At 36.8% G+C, this 25,056-nt stretch overlaps 1 protein-coding gene and 1 long non-coding RNA gene across 3 annotated transcripts in view; both read right to left on the reverse strand.

Annotated features, from left to right (window-relative positions):
- Window positions 1-25,056, reverse strand: part of UTRN (utrophin) — a 348,379-nt gene that overhangs the window by 171,589 nt on the left and 151,734 nt on the right. For both annotated transcript variants that reach the window (XM_042895118.1, XM_042895112.1), the window contains one exon: window positions 23,809-23,998. In XM_042895118.1, coding sequence (XP_042751052.1) covers window positions 23,809-23,998 — 190 coding nt within the window. The remainder of the gene's footprint in view (window positions 1-23,808; window positions 23,999-25,056) is intronic.
- Window positions 1,211-2,735, reverse strand: LOC122194203. Its single transcript, XR_006183067.1, has 3 exons — window positions 2,721-2,735; window positions 1,383-1,445; window positions 1,211-1,231 (listed from the first exon to the last, which is right to left on the reverse strand). It is a non-coding gene; the product is annotated as an uncharacterized LOC122194203 (long non-coding RNA).

Genomic DNA, 25,056 nt, shown 5'->3' on the forward strand with positions numbered 1-25,056 from the left:
ACAAAGAGTCATGTTATAAATATACTTTAAAAAAAAAAACACATTTTGAATTTTGAACAGTGGTTTAGAGAAACTTTAGGAAAAAATAATTATCAAAAGTATTTCAGTGAAATTTCAGTGAAAACTGAAACATTACCAACAGTTTTGTTTTTTGCTGTTTGTTTTACTGACAAACAATTCAATCCATCGCAGTATCACTCTATTCATATTTTAAACCATTGTGTTTCATGATATAGTAGGAATGAGAATCCTAACATTTGTTTAGACATTGCTGACACTTGGTGACTGCTAGCCCGCTCTTTCCTAGAAGAAAGGTTTCTCCATTACGGCTCAAACGTATATAAGTGGTGGAAGAAACAAAGTTAGTTAAGATTAACGTTTTTAAGTGAACCATGTGGGAAAAAAGCTTTTAATTTATGGAACAACTCGACCATAACTTCTGAAAGACTTGGATAATTCATTACTCTTTATTGAGGCTATACAAATATAAATCCCTATCCCAGGGGAGAAAGAATGATCATAAACAAATGCAAACAGCATTAACTGCACGCTAAATAGTGACCTCAGAGCAAATAAGCACCATGTCAAACAGAAGTCACCGACATCTATTCCAGTGGTAAACATCACATGCACTTACCACAGAACTGATTTTTAAGATATACACAACTAAGATGTGTTATGGTTTTTTCCCCCTAAGGAGTTCAGAAGGAATTACTGACCACAGATACTATTATTTGAAACTGACAGTGTAAATTAACTCTTGGTGTATTATTTAGGGAACTTAAATTGATAAAAGGGATAAATAGTTCTTAAGCTTCTAATATTGGATTGGTACTGTTGCACGATGAACTTTTGAATCATGAAATCGCAGACCAAATTTTTAAATTAACAGATGTGGAAGGAAGAACAGAAAACAAAAACACTGCTTAAAACTTGGCAAGACACCAAGCACCCAACCACCACTGAAAGAAAGGAAAAAAAGAAAAAAAAAAAAAACAACCAAGCAGAACAATAAGGGAAACCAACCAGATGAGAGGAACAAATGCCAACAGAAGAACTCCAACAGGTTTTTGCTGTTGGCTCTGCTCCATGGTTTGAGCCTAGGACTCAGAGTGGTCAGCTGCCCATGCCCAGCCACCTGTGCTCCCCTCACAGCCAGGATCCCACAGCTGAAAGCTTCCGCAGGCTGAGCAGCGTGCAAAGCAGGGCAGCAGGTGAGGCTGAAGGCAGGCTGCAATGCACACAGAAAGAGGCACACAGCTATGGAGAGCTAGAAGGGGGAAGAAAGATAAAGAGTAGGTAGCCATGAGCTGCAACCAAACCTCAGCAGTATGTGCTGCTGAATGCTTCCATGGCATTGTGTCCCTTTATACAACTGATACCTGTAGAAAAATGAAGAGCAAAGACTCCCTTCCCTTGAAACATATAAAGAATTGTCTCCCAGCCTGTAAAGCAAAAAAGACGAGAAAGAAAAAAAAAGAGCAAACACCCAACAGGATCATAAAAGAATAGCACAACCTTTGTATAGTAGTCAGTGTGTTTGCATAAACACATGACTTAAAAAATGACTTAGATCTCAAGGAACCTTTTGGCATCTATTTCTGATAAATTCATTTTCCTGTTGTTTCCCCTTGATTTTACTGCAGGACTAAACATAAACGGATTCCATTACATCTGATAAGTTAAAAATCAACACAATTCTCTACCTTGGGAGATGCGTGTATCCCATGGACATCTTTGAGTCTGTTTCCATTTTGGAACATTATCAAAGCAGTCTTGATTTTTTTCTTTTTCCTTTATTATGTTCCCATATTGAACTACATTTGCCTTGATTTTTTCTTTTACTAATTAACTTATATACTAGTTCATGCCAATTTGTGTTTTGGATTCCAGAAAAATCTACTCTGTGAAAATACCAGAGGTTTTTGTCTTTTTTTTTTTTTCAACATTTCTTTGAACAGACATACAAATAAATACAGTCCTTCAAACATCTACCATCTGCTTAAACAATTTGCTATTTACTACAGTCTTTCACAATCTTTAAATGAAAAAAAAGCCGTAAAGCAATTTCAAAATCCTTTCTAATTCCCTCCACTTCAATTTCTTATGTTTAGAATGATCAGAACAGAGTTTTTGTTGCAGTAATTTTTTTTCTTTAAGTTTGTTTTTCATATACCATTCATCAGCAACATACATTCCCTGACATGCTGTATTTTCTATAGGCCAAAAACACTTGAAAATTCTATCTTCCTCAGCGTGGGTGGAACAGAGGAACAATTCCTGCCTAGATTTCACCACCAACTAGACACAGAATTAATTTCACAACAAGCTTTCCAAGAATACCCTTAAGTCTTAGCCTTGCTAGGCATTATTCATTTCCATATTTACCTTTAAGTAGGAAGACACTGCCACATACTTCTCTTAAAATAAATAGGCAGACATTGTTCCAAAGAGACCTATGCTTTCTAGCATCATAAAATCAGTTCCTTTTAAAGTGGATATTTCTAAACTCGATAAAAATGTCTCATGTACACTCTTATTCTATTACTTATGCTAAGTAAAGTCTGAGTATGATGGAACATAATAGCACCCATGATAGCAACTAACTCAAGTTGAGAGTTAAAGCAAAAAATACACAGAAGAAAATAAATGCACATGACACACAGCAATTTAAACCAAGCAAAACATTCCTAGTAACTGTCATTTAAATTTTAAGTTACCTCAAGAAAGGACTGCGCTGCTCCCAAATTTTATTCCTGTGCTCATTTGCTTTCCACCTTTCTTCATTTCACTAAGAAACAGAGAAACGGACTGGAAGTGCACTAAAAACCATCACCATTTATTTCGAATCCCTAATGCTACCTGGATGTTTTCTGACTTCTAAATATAAAAATTTTAACAGGCTTCTCATGTAAGCTCTAAAGTCATACATGAATCACTGCCAATCCACAATATTCAGTATGCTGAATTAGAAGAAACTTGCTGTACATAAGAAACTTCCACAGCTCAAATGGGACAGAAAAGTATATACAAACAATTTCAGTGATTCTATGGAGGTATACATTTGATTTTGAAAAACTAAAGACAGATATACATACATTTTCCTATAAAACAATTTGTCAAAATATTTTTTTTTAAATAGCATAACATTTATTTATTTTCCTGAGAAAAACTAAGGGAGGTTGTTAACGGCACAAAGGTTGGTTCATAAACAGTATGCTTAAAAAACAATAACATTAAATTGCTACACCCAGGCTCTGAAGCTGTAGTACTCAATAAGAACAATTATGCTGAGAAATAAGCAGTGTTAAATAACCAAAACCAGAGATAAAGCAGTAAAAACTTAAGCTACAACCTATAAGAAAGGGTCAAAGAGTAATAAGGTAAGTTTGACTTCTTCACTTTAAGCACACCTGATAAAATTTCACCCCAAAAAAGTACTTAAATAACAGTCACTACATATCAGCAATATTGGCAGCTGAGTACCAACAGAAGAGTGCAGGAAAACGCAAACACAGTTCTACTCTTTAACTTAAGGAATAAGGAGGAACCGAGGAATTCACTGCCATTAAGTTTTACTACAATTTCTACAAAAAAAAAAAAGTAAGCACATCTTAAGCACCTTAAACATAACAAGAAAATCAGCAACAGCCAACAAGATTTGTAAAGAATCAATCATGTCAGACTAACAATTTCTTTCACTGACAGGATAACAAGCCTTGGGAATATGGGAGTGGTAGTAAATGTCATTCATTTTGACTTCACCAAGTGTCAAAAGTCTTACAAAACAGTCCTAGATTCAAGCATATCTAACTGAAAATATTATACTTAGTAATGAGCAGTTCACCATCAAGGTTCACATAAATGAAGACTGCACAAGAACTGGTTTTGAGACCAGTATGTATGAATATTTTCATCGGTCAACTTACTCATTTTTACAACGAATGCAAAGCTACAAACTATTTGGAGGAAAGAAAAGAATTAGTAACAAATCTTAGCAATTTAAGGAACTATTCTAGGAAAACAGAAAGAAGGCACACCTCTGACAACAATAACCAGCACAGTAACAGACTAACAATAATCAACACAGCAAATGTAACTGAGAATTTACGAACAAGAGGGTGACATTGTAAAGAAAGATCTGGGTGTTGCACCACTGTGTCTCACAGTGAATGTGAGCCAACAATATTAATTGGAACAGGGGGAAGAGAAAGAGCAATTAGAAGAATTCTTTCATCCTCCTAAGCTCTAGCAAGGTCTGATCAAGCAAACTGCTTCAAGTTTCAGACACTGAGATTCAAGAACTATTTAAACCAACAGCAAAGAATCCACAAGACAGCTGCAGAAATGACGATTTGTCTGAAAAGAAGTTGCCATGGTTTTCCAATACGTACAGGTCCACTTTCTGTTGGGCTGTGAATACTTGTATTTATGGTCAGGGAGCAACATGCAGTGGGTTGATATATTTCTCTCAGTTATAATGGAGATTTCACTTAATGTCATCTCATCTGCATTTAACACCAGTAATAAAAAGCTGTAATAGTGAAGACATGAAAAACCAGAGTTACTTGGGCTTAAATCCAGCTGTAAGAATTCTGCCCTTGGGTAACAACAGACCAAATATCCCTAAGAAGTGACACAGCTATAGATGATCTCAACACTGGGCCAAGAAATTAGGTGGTAACTTCAGTTTCTTCTGCTCTTTTATCAGTACCCCTCCCTATCATCCAAATAATTAAGACTCATCATCATCTCAAATGTCCACTTGATCTTTCTGTAATAAACTCATGGATAATAAAAACTGAGATTCCCCAAATATAGCAAGGATACCTTCCAGAGCCAGTCTTGTTTCAAATTTAAACCTGTGCCACTCATAGCATCCACAATTGTTATGTGCATACATACCTTGTTCTTCTTTCCATGTGCAAGTCAGAAAACGAAGGGGTGTACCTTGCATTTGATACATCAAAAATTCCAAAGAAAATTCTGGAGGCAGAATCGCAGCATGCAATTTCTTATATCCATTTCTAAACTCCAGTAGCAGACTTAGCACATATTTGCCTATCATCAGGAGCAGATGTTCTTAGGGAGGTTTAATGCTGAACTGCATTTGCAACTTTGAAGGCACTTTTGGGTACAGTCATATCACATACAGCACTATGCCTCTCATTTTCAACCAAATCCATTTTATCAGGCTGAAATAGGTAGCAGATCCCATTTACATACCTACAATAGTAACATGACACAGAACAGGATAAGGAATCAGCTCTGCTTTCTGTGCACAGCTTCACTGTAATCACACAGGCATGATGTATTCTAATACTTTATATACAGTTCAGTCCCCAAAGTAGTAATTTATCAGAGGTGCCACAGGAAAACCTCTTGTGGCATTGACTTTGAGTCACTGCAAAACAATTCAGTGAAACTAGAGGACAGTAACCATAGTCAAGATAAAGGCTACCACTACTTTGAAACTATGATAATTTCTTAACCAGAAAAATCTAGCTGGCTTCCCCAAAAGACAAGGCAACAAAATGTTCCATTCTAGTTTATGTTCATGACTGAGTCTTCATCTATACTGCATTGGCTGGGAAGCATAAGTAATGCAACAGCAGAAAGGAGGGAAGAGGGCTTCAACTTGCCTTGAGAATCATACGCATGCTCTTGTGCTGCCCTCCTGCAGAATAATCTCAGGAAAGGCAATCTCTGCAGACATCCTCTGCAGATAGCACTGCAGTGTGTTCACTGCTGATTGCCAGGTGACTATTTTCTAGATTTTTTTGTGGCTGTTTACATTACAACTCAATATGGTATACTGAAAATATTAAGTGCTGATAGCAATAAAACCTATTTGTTTAGTAGACCCAGCAGGTTTTCTTAAAATACTAGCTTATCATCTATCTAGGACAGATTTTAAGTCTTCTGTTTCCATGCTTTAGGAGAAAAACAGAAGAAAGGATTTGGCAAAGGAACCACATTTTAGGCGTTTGTGTTGCAATGCAGGTTACACATGTGAGGAAGTGAATTTTTGTTCCTTCAAGAGCAGCAAGAAGAAGCATGGAGCTAGAAGACATAACGAAGAATGTTTTAGCAGCCTAAGGAAGAATTTCCAAAATGTGTTCTGTCACAGCCTAGTCTCTTTAACTGAGAGAAACTAATAGATGAAATAACCACAAATAGCAATGACTAGTGCACTACATTTACAAAACCTCAACCGAGTGTTCAAAGCCTACTACTGTCATTTGGAAGGATCGAATCCAATTGAAATTAAGAAAGTGCACTTCCCAGTGCATAACTTTAGCTACGGAGCATTTGAAAGTGAACCTCACTAAGTTTACAAGATTCATCCTTTATATGAAAGAGCATTTCTTACTCTGGCTTGATGACAGTACAAAGAGTGGCTGCTCTGGGAATGAGAAAGAAAGGCTACCTCAGTAGCCTCCAGTAATGGAGAAAGTGAAGGGAAGAATGGAGTAACAGAACAGTACAACTGACATCAAAGACACCTGCTTAAGATACCAAATCTCCATTAAATCAGGTGAAATTAATTGTGTTCAGTTTTTTTTTTCCCTCTCCTTTCTGCTCTTGCCTTCAGCTCACCAGGGAAAACAAGAAACTGAGGTAAAACGATGTTTTTACAGAAAAAGTGAAACTATACTTCTGCCTGACTAATGCTACTATATTATATTTTGGCTTTGTCTCTACAGCAAAACTTTCAAGTTCTGCAACCATGATCACCATATTACACGATGAAAATTGGCCTACAACTGACCATAAGCAGCTTAAAAGTACACAACTTTACTTAATTTCTTCCCATGCAGCATCCTTTCTCTTCTGTCAGTTGTAAACATGGTGCATTGTTAACTGAATCCATTGAACTCCTCTCCAGTTAAGACATCCAAGGGATGAGAGCAGCCAGCAGGGTTGGTTCAGGTGAGTACACCAGAGGACAGTGGGCGCTGGGATAGCTGCCCCTAAGCTGTATAGCAACAGGCGTTAGACGACTGGCTTGTCCTTGAATTATGCATTTAACATTTTTACTTGAAATACTGGCTTGCCCTTGGATACATTTAATATTTTCCCTTAAAGGTAGGCAGTACAAAAAAAAAAATAAATTTGCTTTTCTCAGGGAAAAGCTAGTGGATAAGCTGGGAAAATTTCCTGCAGATTTGACTGCTGCTAGGTACAGACAGACATTTACTTTGGAAATACAGTGTGTCCCCAGGGAACACCTACCAGCATCTTATCTTGCTGTTGCAATATAGACAGCCTTTCATCATTTCATGAGCTGTGAGCAGGAGATCCATGTGTAGGTAACAGCTGTCCTGCCACATAGAGAGCACATCCTGGTAGCAAGAATTTTTATTATTTTTTTTTAATATGCCAAGTATCATGCTAGAGGAGGCCCTTAAAAGCATCTTCACAACAGTCACAGAACTTGATTTGCCACTCTTCTTCCTTTCTACACTGAGAAATAAAAAAAAAAAGTGCAAAATCAATGAAGGCAGGACCATAAGGTCTAAAACTAAGGACTGGGTGACCTGGAGCTGGCATGCTTGCGAAGCAGCCAATTTCAAAGGTGACAGGGACAGGAAAAGGTCAGAAAAGGGAAGGACCAGTCATCATTTTCTCTTGGAGCATGTGTAAAAATTGATTTCAAACCTGTGAGCAGAAAAGTAACCAGGAAAGTAATCACAGTAGCCATTCAGAATTCCTACAGCCGTGATCAAACTATATTTCATTACATTGTAAATTAAAAATAGCCAGACTATCAAATAGGAAAGCACTTAACTCACTTTTTGTTTTGCTTTCTTCCATTGAAAGGAATTGAATTGTACTTACTCTTACCAAAAGCAAACCATGCACACAGAGGTAGTGGTGGTCTGAGTATCTGCACAGATTTACCACAGATGCTGTATCTTTTAGCTTTTTCTCTTTGTGCAAACCCAGACAAGCCTTGCTGCTTAAAGCAGACAAATCAGAAACATTTAACTAAGCAAGTCTGAAAAGGGTCTGTATGAGAAACAAGCATTCATTTTATGCAGATGGAACTTCTACAGACACGAAGGAGGTAAGGGGGTAAGGAAAGGGATAGGTTAAAAAAAGTGAACACAAACATCAACATTTGATGAGAAAGCACAGTTCGTTTGCTCTCTGAACTGAGATTCAGTCTGATCCTTAACTTCTCACACAGTGGTACTAAATGTATTTTTGCAGTAGGAAGACACTCTGAAGCTTTGTCCAGGGGAAAAAAAAAGACTTTTTTTCCTCTTAGAGCACCTAATAAAGTGTTGCATCACAAGAACAAAATGGACAGTGCCATAGCAATTCAGCTGCTGAGTGTTTTTTGTAGTTCAGTGCCTAGTCACACTATTTTATCTTTTTTCCTTCCCAATAGTTTCATTCACACTTGTTGCTCTGTCTGCAGAAGTTCCAGGCTCCCTTACTGACTGAAGCCTCAGTACTCCAAATACACCAATGAGTGACTGCCAGCTCCCGATTTAACAGCATTTTTATTCTAACTTCAAAAAACTATCCCAAGAAATCAAAACAAAATGAGACAGAAACAAGGAAATTCATCCCATTCATATATCCCTAAGCCAGCTGTTTTTCTTTCTGAAGTGTCTTAATTTCATTTTATTTTTCTCTTCCTCACTACACAAATATCATTACTAAAGAGTTATCTTATGCAAAGATGCTGGGATGGTATCAAACAGCCATGAATTATAAACATACTTTATAATCAAATTTAAAAAAGCTAAACAAGACAAGTGATCATGCTTAGCTTTATGTGCTGGGCTCTGTGAGACAATCTAAATCACAGCTCCTCTTTCTCAGGCCCTATGAAATTGGACTGAAGAAGCCTGGAAGAGGTAGTTTAAAGCATTCTTGTGCTTTCTCTAATTTCTGTTTAAAAACCTGTTGTGTGCTGCTCCAGATCTGCCATTCAGAGAATATCATACAAACCACCAATTAAGTGTAATTTCCCTTGATTTCATACAGGAGAAAAAGATACGTGTATATAAGATACTCCTTTGTGCTTCAATCAAAAAGTTGTAATATAATCATATATATGATTATATTAAATGATATATATATATATGATATATATGTCATAATACAAGTCACTTATACATGTCATTTCTGTTTACAAAACCTATTTTTCTATTAGCTTTATTTTGAGCTGTGGCTTTTTTGTTACTTAATTGGTTTTCTGCAAGTATGTTTGTTTTTTTGGGGGGTTGTTTTTTTTGTGTGATTTCTCTCCTTTCTCAATCTTAAAATTCTATCACATTTAAGCACTTCCAATTTTCAAACCGGTTCTTACTTGCCATCCCAAAGAACATCTGTACATCACCTACACTTAGACTTACATACTTTCTATAGCTCTTACCTGGTGATAACAGAAGATACTTTACTCAGTGAGCATGCTTGACAGCCCAGTTATATTAAAAATGCAAAGCACAGTAATTAGAGTTTCACTCCTTTTCATTTGCAGCTGTTACTTTTTTGTTCACTCTAATTCCTTTCTGTAGAACAATATTCATTAAGTTTTAGCGCAACTAATTTGAACCTCCAGGGAACACACACCTCAGTAGTGTACTAGACCTAAGAAGTCTGCCTCTCCATAAAAATCTTCACTGCCTCCTCAGATTTTTATTAGGAACCTTGAATATTCAAGGATTAGCATACTTAACCCAATGTACAAGAGTCTTCTTAAACTGAAGCATAGTTCTGTTTTGTTCTTAAAATCAACTCTCCTTTAAGGTACCAAACAAACATCAGCCAAAGCTACCTTCCACTAGCTTTCACATATTCCATTGTTTACTTGCTCCATGGGACTTACGCACAACTTTCTTTCACATTTCTTCTACTGTGAACAGATGATCTATTAACCAAAAAACAGAGGTTCATTACATAAAAATATATTGAAAAAAACAGTTCCTCCTTAGCCACAAAATAAGAAAATTGCTACTGATCATTACTACCATGGACATGTGTACCAATGCCTAACTAACTAACTGACAACTAATGCTCCCAAATGCATACCATCTTTGATGCCACAGCGACAGGTCAGTAGCCACAGACAAGCTCAATTAGCAAACATTATGCAAGCAGGCTACGGTTCTATTCTCCTGTTACTGCTACTTACCAGAAATATCAAAACGAAAACAAGCTATTAGCAACATTGTCCCTCTGACACTTTTCCCTTACCGAATCTATCATAATCCACAACTGAAAATAATTTTTAGGGACTACCTTTAATATGAGGCTGCTTCAGAAAAGGGAAAGCACTACTGAAGTACAGAAAGTCAGTCAGAAATATTTGCAGACCAAGAGGGGATCTGATAAATGTTTATAAGTATCTAAAGGGAGATGGGAGGCAGATGGATGAGGCCAGGCTCTTAGCGATGTGCAGGGATAGGACATGGACAGTAATGGCCTAAATCTTGTACATAGGAAGTCCTGTATTAACACATGGAAGAACTTCTTTATGGTAAGAGTGACAGAGCACTGGAACAGGACTGTTCAGATTGTTCTCCTTCTATGGAGATGTTCAAACCCACCTGGACAACTACATGTGCAACCTGTTGTAGGGAATCCGCTTTAGTAGGGGGTTGGACTTGATGAACTCTTGAGCTCACTTCCAACCCCTGTGATTCTGTGAAAATACGTATCAGCATATCTGGATTTTGCTGGCAGAGTGCTGATTCTTTTCAGTGAAAGAGGTTGTTACTATTCCTCCACAAAGGAGGAAAGGAAAAGAAAAGAAATGCATTCACTTTCCTCTAAGACAAAGATGCTGTGCTTTGCACATCTCTTGGTGCTTGAGAGGTATCACTATCGATGCTACTGGTTTCCAGTTACCAAATCTTTTTCACTGCTCGGTAACTTTCTGCTTTATAATAAACAGCCCAAAATTTTATTGAAACATGTTATATCGCCTAAGGCCTTATTATTTATTTTCCCTTAAAAAAGATTGCTGCAAAGATGCAAGACTATTTGAAGGGTGCGCAAATGAAGCTGTGCTGCACAGTGCAACACAGAACTCCATTAACCAGCAAAGAAGGGTTTTGAGCAGAACAAGCATTAAAAAAAAAAAAAAGATTGTAATAAAAACTATTTAAGCATCTTGTCACAGTGGCATGAAGAGTGGCTCACAGAAGGTTATGTTCCTCTCAAGCCTCTCAATTACTTTCCATATTTTCACTTAGAAGTATCTCTATGTTAAGGAGACAACGTTGCCCTCCATTATAAGGGATGGCAGGCTTCCCATAATCCAGCTATCTGGCTAACTCATTTGCACACAAATAACAGCTGAACTGTTTAAAACTGTACTCATCTTACTGAAGGCTAGAAGAAAAAATTTCAAAGCTAATCTATCATTGCACTAGGCTATATAAAGTGAAAATACCTGAGGAAGTGTTAGCTCCTGATGCAAACACCTAGCAATAAAAGCTTAATTCCATTGAGAGGCTTCTCTTTCTTCATTTCTGAAGAAATTCTGGCCCCATTTTCCTAGAAAAGAAACATTTGTGCTTGCTAATTAAAAAGGGGGGATATTCTGTGTCATCTGTAACTTCTACTATGACTCCACCCTAAGAATCTCAGATGAATTCAAACAATAAGAAGTTGGGATCATTCATTTAGATTCTGAAGACTTTCAGTAATAGAATGAGGAGAAAATCTTTGCTTCATCTAGTTTGTACTTGTAGCAAATTAAAGCTTCTCTCTGTAGCAAACAATAAGAGATAATATTAACCAAGTGATTTGCAGTATTTAAAACAGAACATTCAAAATCAAACTTGAAGGGTGGCTGATTATCTCAGGGTTAATAATGAATTAGTCCTTAAAAGAAAAAAAACGTGAAAGAATAAAGCATAGCTCAAAATGAGTCCAAAGAAGGCAGGTGACAGAGAGCAGTGACCTCAGATGACTGTTCCAGGACCACATCACACAACTCAGCACAATTAGTACTAATTGGTCAGCTGTCTTACCAGAAATGCCAGGAATTGAAAACTAAAGTCTCCGCCTACCCCCAGATGATCTCTTCAGGTCAGAAATTTTAAACACCAGTGCACAGCCAGCACAGCATGGCTCATCAGCAACTGAGGAACATCTACAGCACCAGCAGCATTTCACTTTGTTCCTTCATTTGCAGCACCTACCACACTTAGCACACAACAGAAGACACCAGGAAATATAGATCCGCTACCACTATGAAGAATCACTTTCAGTAGCACAACACAGGCTACCAGTTATCAGTAATGCCACTGACACCTTCCACCCACATTCAATTACACAGCTACATAGGACTGCGTAAGTTACTTCATAGCAGAATGCTCTGCAGCAAAGTAAATCAAGAATGCTCAGCATGAGAAAATTGCAGGGCAGCCCCACAATCCCACGAGACTATAAGCAGTGACAATGAAATGGCAAACTTCCAGGGCAACTTAGGAACATGGTCTTGTGGCATCTTGTCTGGATTAAATAGAGACAGGGAGAGAAAAGGAAACACATGTCTTTCAGCGTCACTGAAGACCAGCAGCTACAGGCCAAATCCAAACAGTACTATTTTCCTAGCTATGTAGTGAGTATAGTTTTCTTAAAAATATGCTGAATTGATGTGCATGAGGTAGAAGACCAGAAAGATGGTCAGTTTCTGTCAGTTCAGACAGAAAATGGTGAAGCATAGTGCTGGAACTGAAGTATTTACTGCTTCAGGATTTCAGGAATTTGGACAGAGTAACTGAGCCCTAAGGGAAAGAGGAAAAAGGTTGTTTTGTGAAAAATGGCAGCAATCAAAGAGTGCTGTGGTAAAATACTATGGTAAGATGGTCTCATATATCAAATATTGATCCAGTTCCTTGTAAACACATGAACTTCATGGAAGTCAATTTTCCCATTAATCCTACATCCATGCCTTAATAAAACTACCCCATATTTTACATTCATTTCCATTTTCATTGCAATAGCAAAATACTTTCAGATCAAAATTCAGACTTGTCTTTAAGTGTAAGATTCTAAAAGGCTATCCTGAAATATCCTTTTCTTTCTTCCAAAATACTATGAAAAATGCTATCACAAAAAAGTTATATCCAAGAACCCATCATCTCTCTCTCCCGTCAAGATGCAGTCTGCTTGCAAACAGAAATGCTTGGTGCAGCAGTCAAAAAAACCTGAATATATGAAGCTTTATGCCCTTTCTCATTTTGTTTTTCCTTGTTTATTTCTAGAGAAGCTTCATATTCATATAGAGTTTGGCAAAGCACAGTCTCTTGTTAAAAAATTTACTGGAAAGCAAGCATTCATTATAAAGTTTCACTTGGCACTGATCACAATTAGGCAAATGGCAAAATAAAACAGTTACGTTTCAGTCAGACTCATCACACAAGACATATTCAACCTTTCTGCGAAAGGGACTAGTGGCACATTCTCCTCTTTAGAGGAATTGATAATGACATCTGATAAAGCAAAAGTAAGTACTGGAAAAGGAGGGGAGCAGGTCAGATTTCAGCAAGTTTTACGTTAAATTACAATGCCTTAACATCATAAAGACAAAGTCCAGATATGCACCAACCATATAACACAGATCCCACTGTAGTTACATCACTGCAAAAGGATTCTTTCTCAAATAGACACAAGCTATGACTGTAGACCAGAGTCACAACAGACCCAAATTTGGATCAGAATTCAGTAGAGCAGTAAGAACCCTTCTTGTGAGACAAGAACGCGAAGTTCCTTTGAAAGGAAGTAGGCAGCAGTCACAGCTGAGAACTGCTGCACTACAGCTCCAACTATTTTAGTTTTCACACAAGGTAATAGGGCACTAGCACAGAGTCTCACAGAGAACTGCAAGCTGGAAGACCTGTGGAGGTCACACACCTCATGCCAATGGCAGAAGCCAATTACAAAGCTCACTCTGGCTGCTCAAAATCTCATCCACCGCCGTTCTGTAAATCTCTGGAGATGGAAATGCCACAGCCTCTTCGGGCAGCCTGCTTCAGAGCAATTTCTTCTGTCCTCAAGAGATGGAAGGGTTCTTAGCACTTCAAGTCTTTCTAGTTTAACAGAACGTGAGAATATTCACATCCTGTGAAATTCCAAAGGGAATTAATCCATCATATGTTAACAGCCGACACCAACAAAGAAATAACTTCCACTAGATTATATTTCTGTAAGTTTTCGTATTTTCTACTTGAACTTAGTGATACATGCACTGAGGTTTACAGGTCTTCCAGTACAGCATCAAGATACTTCTGTTATTTCTGCTATAAAATTGTTAATAGCTTGTAAAAAAGTTAGTACACAATTATATCAAATACTTCTGCCAGTGTACAGCAGCCTACTATGTACAACTTCAATCTATTTTTCAGTCCAAAGAACTTATTGCAAAGCAGTATTTTTCTCTGAACTGCACTGAATGGTAATACACAATATTAATGCTTTTCTGCATCTTCCAAACTAAGTCCTACCTTTCCATCTGTACAAGAACAGATTTTTTCCCCTTTTCCCTCCGTGCTGAAGTTTAAAATAACATGTCCTTGCTGTATTTCCTTGAGAATTTTACAAAGAAATTAGTTTTCCTAGACATTCAATTCCAGTCTTCATCTACGTCAGTTTTAAAAGCTATTAAGTTTCTACATTCAGTCTTCCATTGCTTCTGTAGTGGCTGTAATTATTCTGTAATAAATGCCAGTAACAAACCAATCTGCAACTCCCAGAACTTCAGATGTCCCTAATTTCAAGTATAATACCACCAATTTTCAGGTTTCCAACTTCTAATCCATAACAAAAAAGAAATTATGTCCATCTCATTAATTTTAAATGAGCATTCCCTGACATACATTCTTGGCATATCCATGCTTCTTCAAATGATAAGGTGCTCTAGTCCTTTCAGTCAGTCTGTTGGCAAAGGCAGCAGGCTATCTCGTTGCACGTTAAGCTATTTGAGTCTTTATTAGCCTCATGTTCTGCCTGCCATACGTCCAGTCATGTCTCATCCCACTCCTGCACATACATTATCTTACGACATCTTAAAGAGATATCAGTACGTCTACATCATTGTTTACAATTCAAACAAGGTGTGGGACGTATGGAGGTGAAGGAGTTACCACATACATTTCTTAACTGTTTTCCAAAAAAGGAAAACCTAAGCTCCTCAGACGCTGACGATTATATTTATTAAATTATGTTTCAAAATAGTAAACTCTTTTTACCAGTGCATTTTTAACCTCATCATATTTCAGTAGGCAACAGTCTTTACTTCCAAGTTTCTCCTTAATTCAGGCCTCCTTCCTTCTAGAAGGCCATATGGTAGATTAAAAGAACATGGAACATTACAGGCTTAACCTTGTCTTCTTAAAACAAAAACCATCTACAGAGTTCAGCAATGCTTTTGGTGACAGTCACTACTATAATTTCTAATCAACATACAGCTTCACTCAGTGTTCTATCTCAGGACATACAACCAAGATTAATTTTGTTCTCAATTCTCTTCCTTATCCATGCTTGATTACCGGTATTTCATACACAAATGTGATCAAAGGTCTGATTTATTTTCTAAACCAAATTAAAGACATGCAAATACTAGAAAATTTAGTTAACTTCAATAGAAACAAGATCACCTTCCCCATATCTCAACATATCCCTTCAAGATGCATGTTGAGGGTTTGTTATTGTATCTTTGTTTTCTTTCATTGATTTGGTGGGTTGTTTTTTGTTTTATTTTCCTTTTAATGTCTCCCTTCCCCTTGTGACCTTCACATTTGTTAAAATTTCATATGAACCAAGAATTTACTACTACTCACAAAATTCAACGTTAAGTATCTTTTGGAAAGCAATCGCTGTCACAGCAAGACGAGTTTGGCTGACCTTAACATTCACTGCTTTGAACTGTCTTTGGCTTTATAAATTTAACACCAGCCATAAAAAAGAAACAGCAGAAAGTGTGATAGCTACATTTTAAACTACACATTCATTTAAAAAAAAAAATTCCTCCAAAATATATTTTTCTAAAACATTATTTCTTTTTACACTTGAGGAATTCAGCACTTCACCTAACTCCTTCAAGACGGAAGACTCACACAGAATCCAATTTTGAGATTTCAAGCACCTTACAAGGAAGGTATTTTCAGCTGGGTGTTTTTTGGGGGTTACTGTGTTGGAAAAATTTATTTGCTCATTCTCAGGAAGTTGCCACAGCAGGAATAAGAAAGTGCATCTCTACCAGTTATATTTCTCAGTCTCTCCTCCAGCAGAAGAATGCTCCAATGTCAGCAGTGCATTGCAAAAATCCACTTCAAGCTCCCCCAACAAGATACGTATTTCAAGTTAATCATTAACCTGTCTGACAGAGAAATACTATTCTTCCACTTCAGTCAGGGAAAATTGAGAAAGCTTCTCAATCTTCACTTTCATACATAATATTCCAGTCTCCCAGAAAAGATATATTGATTTTACCTAACCATGAATTTTTCTGCTCCCAGCAAAAATTTAAATTCATTCTTGTCCAAGCTACTTGGATATACCTAACAGAAGATATTCTTTAGGGGACAATCACACATTTGCAAGAATACAGAGTGGCTAACAATCCCTACAAAACATTTTTCTGGTTGCTTCTTTTGAGCACCAAACCTTTGTAAGACAAAGCTACTAACATTAAAGCAAACAATGTTACACACCGTCCTGACAACATACTGCCAAGCATACAAATAAGCCACTAGAAGAATGAGTGTAAAAGAATCAAAGGGCAATACCAGTGAAAAAGAAGTTACATCTGCCCAAATTTACCTTGGCGTAAAGGACTTAGTGAAAGAAAAAAAGCACCAAAACAAACAAACAAAAAAATCCTAAAAGATCTCCTGCTTTTCAGTAATGCTATAATGGTATCTCACCAAAACATTTGTTTCTGTTCCTGCCTTTAACAAATTTGCAAAATGAAGACTATGACTGCCAACAGTTACTAGGACATGTATCTGCTAATAAAAGGAACAACTACAAATTTCCTCAGTAGTTTAAAGCTTTGTTTATTCTTTCTTAACTACTGTGCTTAAAAATAGACAAACACTAACTTAAAGGATATGCCTTAAATATTTCATTGGCATTTTTTAAATGTTTATCTCATTGTAGTGTGCACTGTTAATCTTCAGAGGACACTTTGCATCAAATATTTAGATGCTAGCTTATAAAGCAATAATTCACATCCTATGTAGTAAATAACTTCTCTTAGGCAGAACTGTTTTGCGTACCCACTAAGTTTACAGGGTATGGACAAACCTGTGAAATACCAAAAATAGAAATGTACATATTGCTATCAGAGATCCTTACCAGCCCTCTGTCAGAGCTGTTTTTAATTTGTCATTTCCATGCCATTTTCTCACCTAAGCGTTAATGTTTCCGTCACCAGATTACCATATATCACTGCCTTACATTGACACCTGCTGGAAGTGACTGGGATTGTAAAACAGTCTTCTCTCATTCACCGTCTGATTTAACTCCAGGCAGACCAACAAAAATTCTACTTTCAGGAAGACATGCACAAGAGAAAGCAGCGGCATGTTAAAAACAAATTTGAATTTTAAGTTACACAAAAACTCCCCATCACTGCACAGATTTTCAATCACAAAAAATACATGAGAAACAGCTTTGAGAAGATTTTTACTTCCCCTTGGGTAGGTTTAAACTCATCAAATTTGGTCTCTAACAATTTACTAGGTTATCACTCCAATTAGCAAATAATGATTACTGCAAGAATCATTAAATTGTTCTTGTTTGATGCTATAAATAAGTTTATATTCAAAAATGTGTCTAAACAAGTTGTAAGCACTTCTGCAGTCTTTATTAAAAGCCAACCAATGCCTTCACATTAGGAAAAGATTTGTGTTATTCACAAAAGCAACCAGAGCTCTTCAGTGATAGAATTGGCAAAGACACATAAACGAAGCATGCTTGTTAAAATAGCTTGTATGTACCATCATTCTTCATAATGAAGATGAAACTCTAAAGCCCTGTAAACAGAAGCACATTGAAAGACCCACGTGAAAGTGATTTGCTCTTCCCCATATACTACAGACTTGAACGTTATGCAACAAATATCACATTACATTCTTTTCTTTCTTTCAAGTTTGATCCTAAGGGTGAGATCTTTTTTATTGTATGAGATTTTTGTATTTCTCTTAATGCACGTTGCTCATAAAACGTGTATCAGATTGAAGCAAGCATGAGGAGTTGTAGTAGCTTTGCTTGGAATGAGGCTTCTGAGCATGGTCACACACTTTGGTCCTATGCTTGCACACAAACTTAAAAGCGCTTTAAAGCTGCCTGAGGTTTTTGTGAAAGCATCACAAGCAGTGAGAATAAAAATCAAGTTGAAAGGCAGCCAGAAAGACTTCATGTATGGTTAATGTCAGTACACAGCTGAAGATCTCTCCAATTTTATTTTTAGCCAAAGTTATGGAGAAGGACCTTTGCATTTAAGTCCAATAGTACACCACAGTTTGACCACTCCACACAGGAACTGACACAGCGGTGTTACTAGCTTATCAACTTTGTGTATCTTACAAACAATTTAATCTGATGAATGATAAACCTGCCTAAAAAGCTTTGTTTACTAGGTAGCTTACACTGCTACCACAATATTGAAAGTCCCAACTACTGCATCTGTGCAAAAACAATTAAACAGTAAAATACTTTTGGTGGAAACTGAAACAATCAGCCACCAAAACAGTTAACAGCAAAAATGCCAATATGAGTGGCAGTCTGTGTCAACAAGCTTTTTATGCAACTTTTTTCTTTTTTTTTTTTTTCTAATTTCTGAAAGAACTCTGTAAATGCTGGCAAGTGATGTGAAAATTGCTGCATATTAGTCTGCCGAACTTATTCCTGACTAAAAGTTTAATTAAACTCAAAACCAAAACCACTGGGTTTTATTATGTAATGCAGTTCTACATAATGGGTACCTAGGAGTTAAAGTACTGCATTTATCAAGAATTCACCAACTTCTTTGGAAAAGCAGATGTGGCAGCATGTATTTTACAGAACGTAACTGAATGGTAATGTTTTCCTTCCAGACGCTTAAATGATAAATAATACAGCACTTTTTTTTTTTTGGAGTATATTCTTAATTGAAAAGCACTTATTTTTAATCATTCTTTCAACAAAACATGCACATGAGCAGGCTTTAAAATATGCTATATAGCTTAGATAATTTTCACATCTGTCCTGTTCTTTTTTCTTTTTATCTCAAAAAAAAAAAAAAAAAGAAAAGAAAAAAGAAAAAAGGAAAAAAAGAAAAAAAGATAAAAGTTAGCATTCGATATTCTTCGGATTCAGATCTTGCATTTCTTACCTTACACAGCTTCTGATAACGTGGAGAAGAAACTGCCATCCTTTGTAAACGATGCAACAATACCACAACTTTCTGCAGAGATGTTCTCACCACAGCCATCATTTTAAGTTTGCCACACTTCTGAAGACACCTCAGAATTTGCATTATAAATGAAGAGCAACTATCATTTCCTCCCGGTCACTGGACAATGATTTGCCAGCTTTCTGAGCATGCTCTCTTCCAGGATTGCTTCTGAGAGCTACAGGCTTTAAAGGCTTCAAAGGCAAAGCAGGCTGATATAGCATAAGTTTTTCTCTCAAAATAACGACGAGAAGAAAATGCAAAAAAAAAAAAAAAAAAAAAATCTTCAGAGATTTGTCTAACCAGTATTGTTCAGCTCTGCCTGTGCAGAGAGTGAATGAAGTTGTTGAGCAGACGAGTATCTGCCACCGTTCAAGAGTACACTAAATAGCCAGGAAAGATTATTAATTTAAGCACAAAAGCTGCAGAAACAAGAAAAAAATTCCTTTGGGAAGACAGCTCCAGTGTGTCACTACGGATGCTCTCGTTTAGTAGCTGCTTTCAACCGGCAGACTGAGCTTTTGCTCCCTCACTCTGGCAAAGGATGCTCTCGCTCTCAGACTGAACGCAGCTCTGGCAGAGCTGTAGTGAGTGAATAACAGACTGTATTATAAATCTTCAGAGAGAAGCAGAGAGATACCTGCTCTAATTGTATCAGCTACATGCTAAAGACTAATAAATCACATGGGTGCTTCTCAAAACCAGATTATCAAATACAAAAGGAAAAACTACAGGGGGTAAACCTTTCTGCTACAAAAACTCAAAGCTAATTTAGTCAAAGTGATCTCAAAGGATTCTCACTTGCAACAGAAAGTAGGAAACAGCTCCTAAAAACCACTTAAGCCTTTCCCTTAATGACTTATTAGGATAAGAAACAAAGGTTTTGGTGAAGTGAAAGTATACAGTTGTGCCACCACTCATTTCCTAGCCATCACTGAATCCAAAGAGCTAACACCATTTTGATATTTTTCCAATGACAAAGCAGAATTATTTAAGCCATCTAAGGATGACAGTAGGACATTCAAAACCATGGAAGAGTTTAGCTATCAGCAAGGCACTCCCAATGCAATACAGCCAATGCACCCCTAAGTACCGCATTACCAGAGACAGCTATTTCTCGTTCCTTCTGAAGGTGATATGTTCACTCTAGCTCAGTCTGTATTATAGGGACTGCTACAACAAACATTCAGGGAGGCCATCATCAACACTACACATGGTAGAACAAGGAGTAAACAGCAGATGACTGTCTCAACACAGATTAGATAACTTAGTATCAGGGAAAACTGTCTTCTCAAGTCCATTTAAAAAGTATAGTTCCATCAGGAATGAAGTATTCATCACAAATTGAATAAGTATACTGACATAGCCTCTACCAAACAAGATCCAAATAGGCAAATAAAGGAAATATCGTCTGATACACACTCTAAAATAAAACCAAAAATTCAGTTAATGAAAATGTCTCTTCCAGAGTAAGTTATGCCAACAGGTATCAAGAAAAACAATAAGTTATTATGTGTGTTCTCCGCATGGGGTTTTTATCATCTTTCCTTCTCTTGGGGGTGTTAACAGATCTGCAACATCAGTCCTTCCTGACAGACAGGAAGACCAGGGAACTATGGAATGAAAAATACTAAAAAATAAAAAAAATTAAAATTAACATATTTGACAACATAGATACTTTACAGAACATGTAAACCACTTCTTTCATGAGAAGAACTGAACACATTATACAAAAAAACACACTAATTCTTATCTTCAGCTTCAGCTGAATAATGTAATCTAAATGTAATCTAAATGTAATTCAGATCTAAACGTAATTCACCTTCTAAGATAAATGCTTTTATTTAATTTTACAGTAAGATCAGGATATATCGCATTTCAAAGTGTACCATATTTTTATCTAGATTTGGAATTTGAAAACCCTATAACAAGTGATCATATTACTTAACATATATATTGCCATATGAACATATGCACACATTTCAAGCACATCACTGAGGACGGTACAGAGGCACCAGCTAAAGTTAGAATTAACTAACAAGTTTCTATGATTCTAGTGATTCTAGATACTTCACTGTTTAGATGTTGGTGATTTATATGCTGGCATGCCTCTTCTTAGGCACTTCACAGTTACAAGGATGAGTGCCAGGCGTAGGTTCTTCGTACAGGACAGATTGAAAAACTGTTCCCATCCCATATTTAGAAATCTTACTACCTGTATCGTCCACCTCAAATTTGGCTTTTTTTTTCCCCCATCATTTCCACCACTCAGTTGAACTATTCCCCTGTACTGTTTTGCTCCTGGCTTACACCTACTCTCCTCTACCACCACAAGTACAGCTCCAGCCTAGCACCGTTAACTGATAACACTGCAAATAAATTTTTTTTGGAAGTAACATATGCAGCAGGACAGATCTAGAAACATCAAAACATTCAGAAATATGTGTGCAGGAACTCAAATCTCTTCTACATCAAACAATGTCCACAGCTTACACTTGCCCTCTTCTTACAGTTTTGCCTTTTTTTTTTTTTTTTTTTTTTTTTTACCTTGTCAGCTAATATACAAGCCTGATTCTAACAATGAGACCAAACACAGTCCATTTACAATAAAACAAGAACATAGTTATTCTGAACACTTACACATCTGTAGGCACAGGTCTCAATATCCCTGTTGTCACAGAGTTAATCCTGTTTCTTAGTTCACTTTCTGCATCTCTAGATTTAAACCTTTTTCAGGTGGCTACTAAACATACTGGATACAGTGATTGACACAGAGTGGTTCCAGCAGCTACTTGAAAAGAAAGCCTTTTGCTACATTTTGATCATGGCAAATAAATAAAAAGACTAACACTATAACTGCAAAATTCAACTCTTAAAAAAAATTAATTAATTAAAAAAAATCACTACCTTCTGCCTTGCTCAAAGTTGAGATTATTTTTATGGTACTATTCCTAACCTCAGACTTTGCAGTGGAAGTCAGAAAAAGGTTTCAATAGTGCCCATATCACTGAGTCCTGTGCAGAGTGATCTGAGCTGCAGCCTAACAAGTTAGTCCCGAAATGCAATGGAAGACAGTTCCATCTCCATTGCCCAACACAGATTATCTTATTTTGAAAATATATATAATATGCACAGTAATAAAAAATAATCATATTTAGTCTGTTTTCAGCATATATTTCACCTATATTTATCAATATTTTGGAAGCTGAAAATATTACAATAAAGCAATAGGTAACTCAAACAATTACACTGCATCTACACAGTGTATAGGAGCAAGACAGACAATTTCAGCTCAAGGAATACCACAAGGGGAGGCCAGGTCCAGCATCTACATCTCCCTTCTCAGAGGCTATGGTTACAAGCCTGGACAATGGATGTGATAGAGTGTTCCCCACATAGCTGGAAGTTTTGCCCAGCGATTCTCCCTTCACATAGCATTACTCGATCAGTTTTAATCAAAACGAAGAACAATGAAGAAGCAAACAATCTTCCCTTACCAAGATGCTTCACAACAGCATATAGCCAGCAGTGCTATATAACAGTGCAAAATAACAGCTTTTTCTTGTTATCAGAGAAACACATTTCTACAGATGAGTTACCTGACTGACCATAATCACAGAAACATCACTGACTAACATGTCATCTTCCGTAGGCACAAAACACCACAATATATCATTCTTTTCTTTCTAATCACAGTGAGTAATTTGTTATCAGGTAATTCAAACTGCCTCGTTTCATTTAAACTCAACACAGATATGTTCAGATTAGAGCCCTATTAATAGCAGAACCTTGTTGCCCAAACATCATTAATTAAGACCACAGAAAATATGGCTCCAAACTCAGAGCACAGGATTTGAGAGCTTCTCAGCTTTGTGCATATCAAAATAACTACACTAAATAAGATAAATTAATTAAAGGACAAAGTATATATTAAAAGATTCAGGAGAATTATGACACATGAAAGCATTCAAATCTGTTAAACAGGACAACAGAGGAAATGCATGCAGCACAGAAAGACAAAATACAGCGATGCTCAGCTTTTTCCTTCCACAGGCCCAAATGCATAAATTTTAAGAAACAGTCCTGTTCACCCATCAATACATTGTATCCTTAATGAAGACTGATGCCAGGTTCTGTCCCTCCTTCCTACTCTTCCCGAATACAGCCAACATACAAAGAGGTTTGAGAGCACTAAGTGGCATAGATGTCCACAAAACACACGTTTACATTTCAAATCTTAGGGAATATATCTGCTTCCTTCTCACACTTGACTTCTCAGATACTGTTTTTAAATACATTCCAATAGGCTGTAAACCTCCACTCTCCAGTGGGTGAAACTAGATTTCCTTTATAGTATTTGCCACTGAGGGAAAGCACAATAACCAGCAGTTTCTCACCTGCATCTGTTTTCTGAGTTCCCTTACACAGGCACTGTCCTGAGCTGTGTTCTCACGCCGAGCAGCATCTGCAAGAACATTAACCGTTGTCTCTGCCTCTTGAAGCCACTTGAGGAAGCTTTCCAGATCCTTGCATGAGGTCTGTACTGTCTTCAGCTCTGTCTCCAAGATATTCTGTCTATCAACAGCTCTGAAAACAAGACAGCAAGCGTCAATATATTTCTTCAGTATTACACACATCACAATGAAACTTCTAAAAGATAATCTGAAACTTCTCTTTATTAAGAAACTATAGCTCTGTATCAGCTTGTTTTATCATTATTTATACCACTGTTTCTCTGATCATTATATTTTTAGTTATCAACAGATATTCCAAACTTACATATTTCACAGTGCTTTTAAAGAATACATGTGGAAGAATCAGAGGTATCTTCTTTTTGAGCATTATCATCACAGGCTTATGCTACTCTTATTAGCAGAGGTCATTCCCATATGTGAAATGTGTGAATGCTTCTCTTCAACACAAATGACATGGAGTAGAAACACTGAGAACTTGGAGGAATTTTTTTCTTCTACAGTGAGCAGAAACATTTCCCCTAATTCCTATCTACTGCAAAATTAAACTCTGGAAGTATGAAAAGTCAAATACCTGATTCTTTTTGCTATAAGACAAAGACTAATATATTATAGTCGTAACAGTCAGCCCATACTCAACATGTTTAAAGAAAAGACAACTGGCAGAATTAGAATATAGCCCAGATTTTGAGCCAATCAAAAAATTCTCCAGATGTACAACTGAAGGCAAGGAACTGATTCAAAACCTTTAGAATTAGCCTACAGGTACACAACTTGAACAGACCTCCTGAGAGTAGATCAGATTGCACTTCTGGAATCTGAACTGTTTCCTCATCATTAAAACAAAACTTATATTAAAAACTGTTATAAGTCAGCAACTTCAAAAGCTCTGATTAACAAAGTTAAGTGTGAGAAGTTGTTTCAAAGAAGGTATTCCAGTTTTCCAGCACATCAGAAAAGCCAGATGCAAGAATCGAAACATTACTTTCCTTCAATGGCACTAAGAGCATCTGACACAACCTCGAGTTTGCCAGGCTCACGTTCCCAAATACCAGCATAAACAACAGAATTTTCTAGAAACAACCTGCAGCAGCATAGAGTTACAACCCTAATATTTGGAGGATAGACCTTATGTCACTTGTTAATAATTGCTTTATTCAAAATGAGATTCTG

Source organism: Lagopus leucura, unplaced genomic scaffold (assembly GCF_019238085.1).
Source record: "Lagopus leucura isolate 7727_CA_CO unplaced genomic scaffold, USGS_WTPT01 Super-Scaffold_73, whole genome shotgun sequence".
Lineage (NCBI taxonomy): Eukaryota > Metazoa > Chordata > Aves > Galliformes > Phasianidae > Lagopus > Lagopus leucura.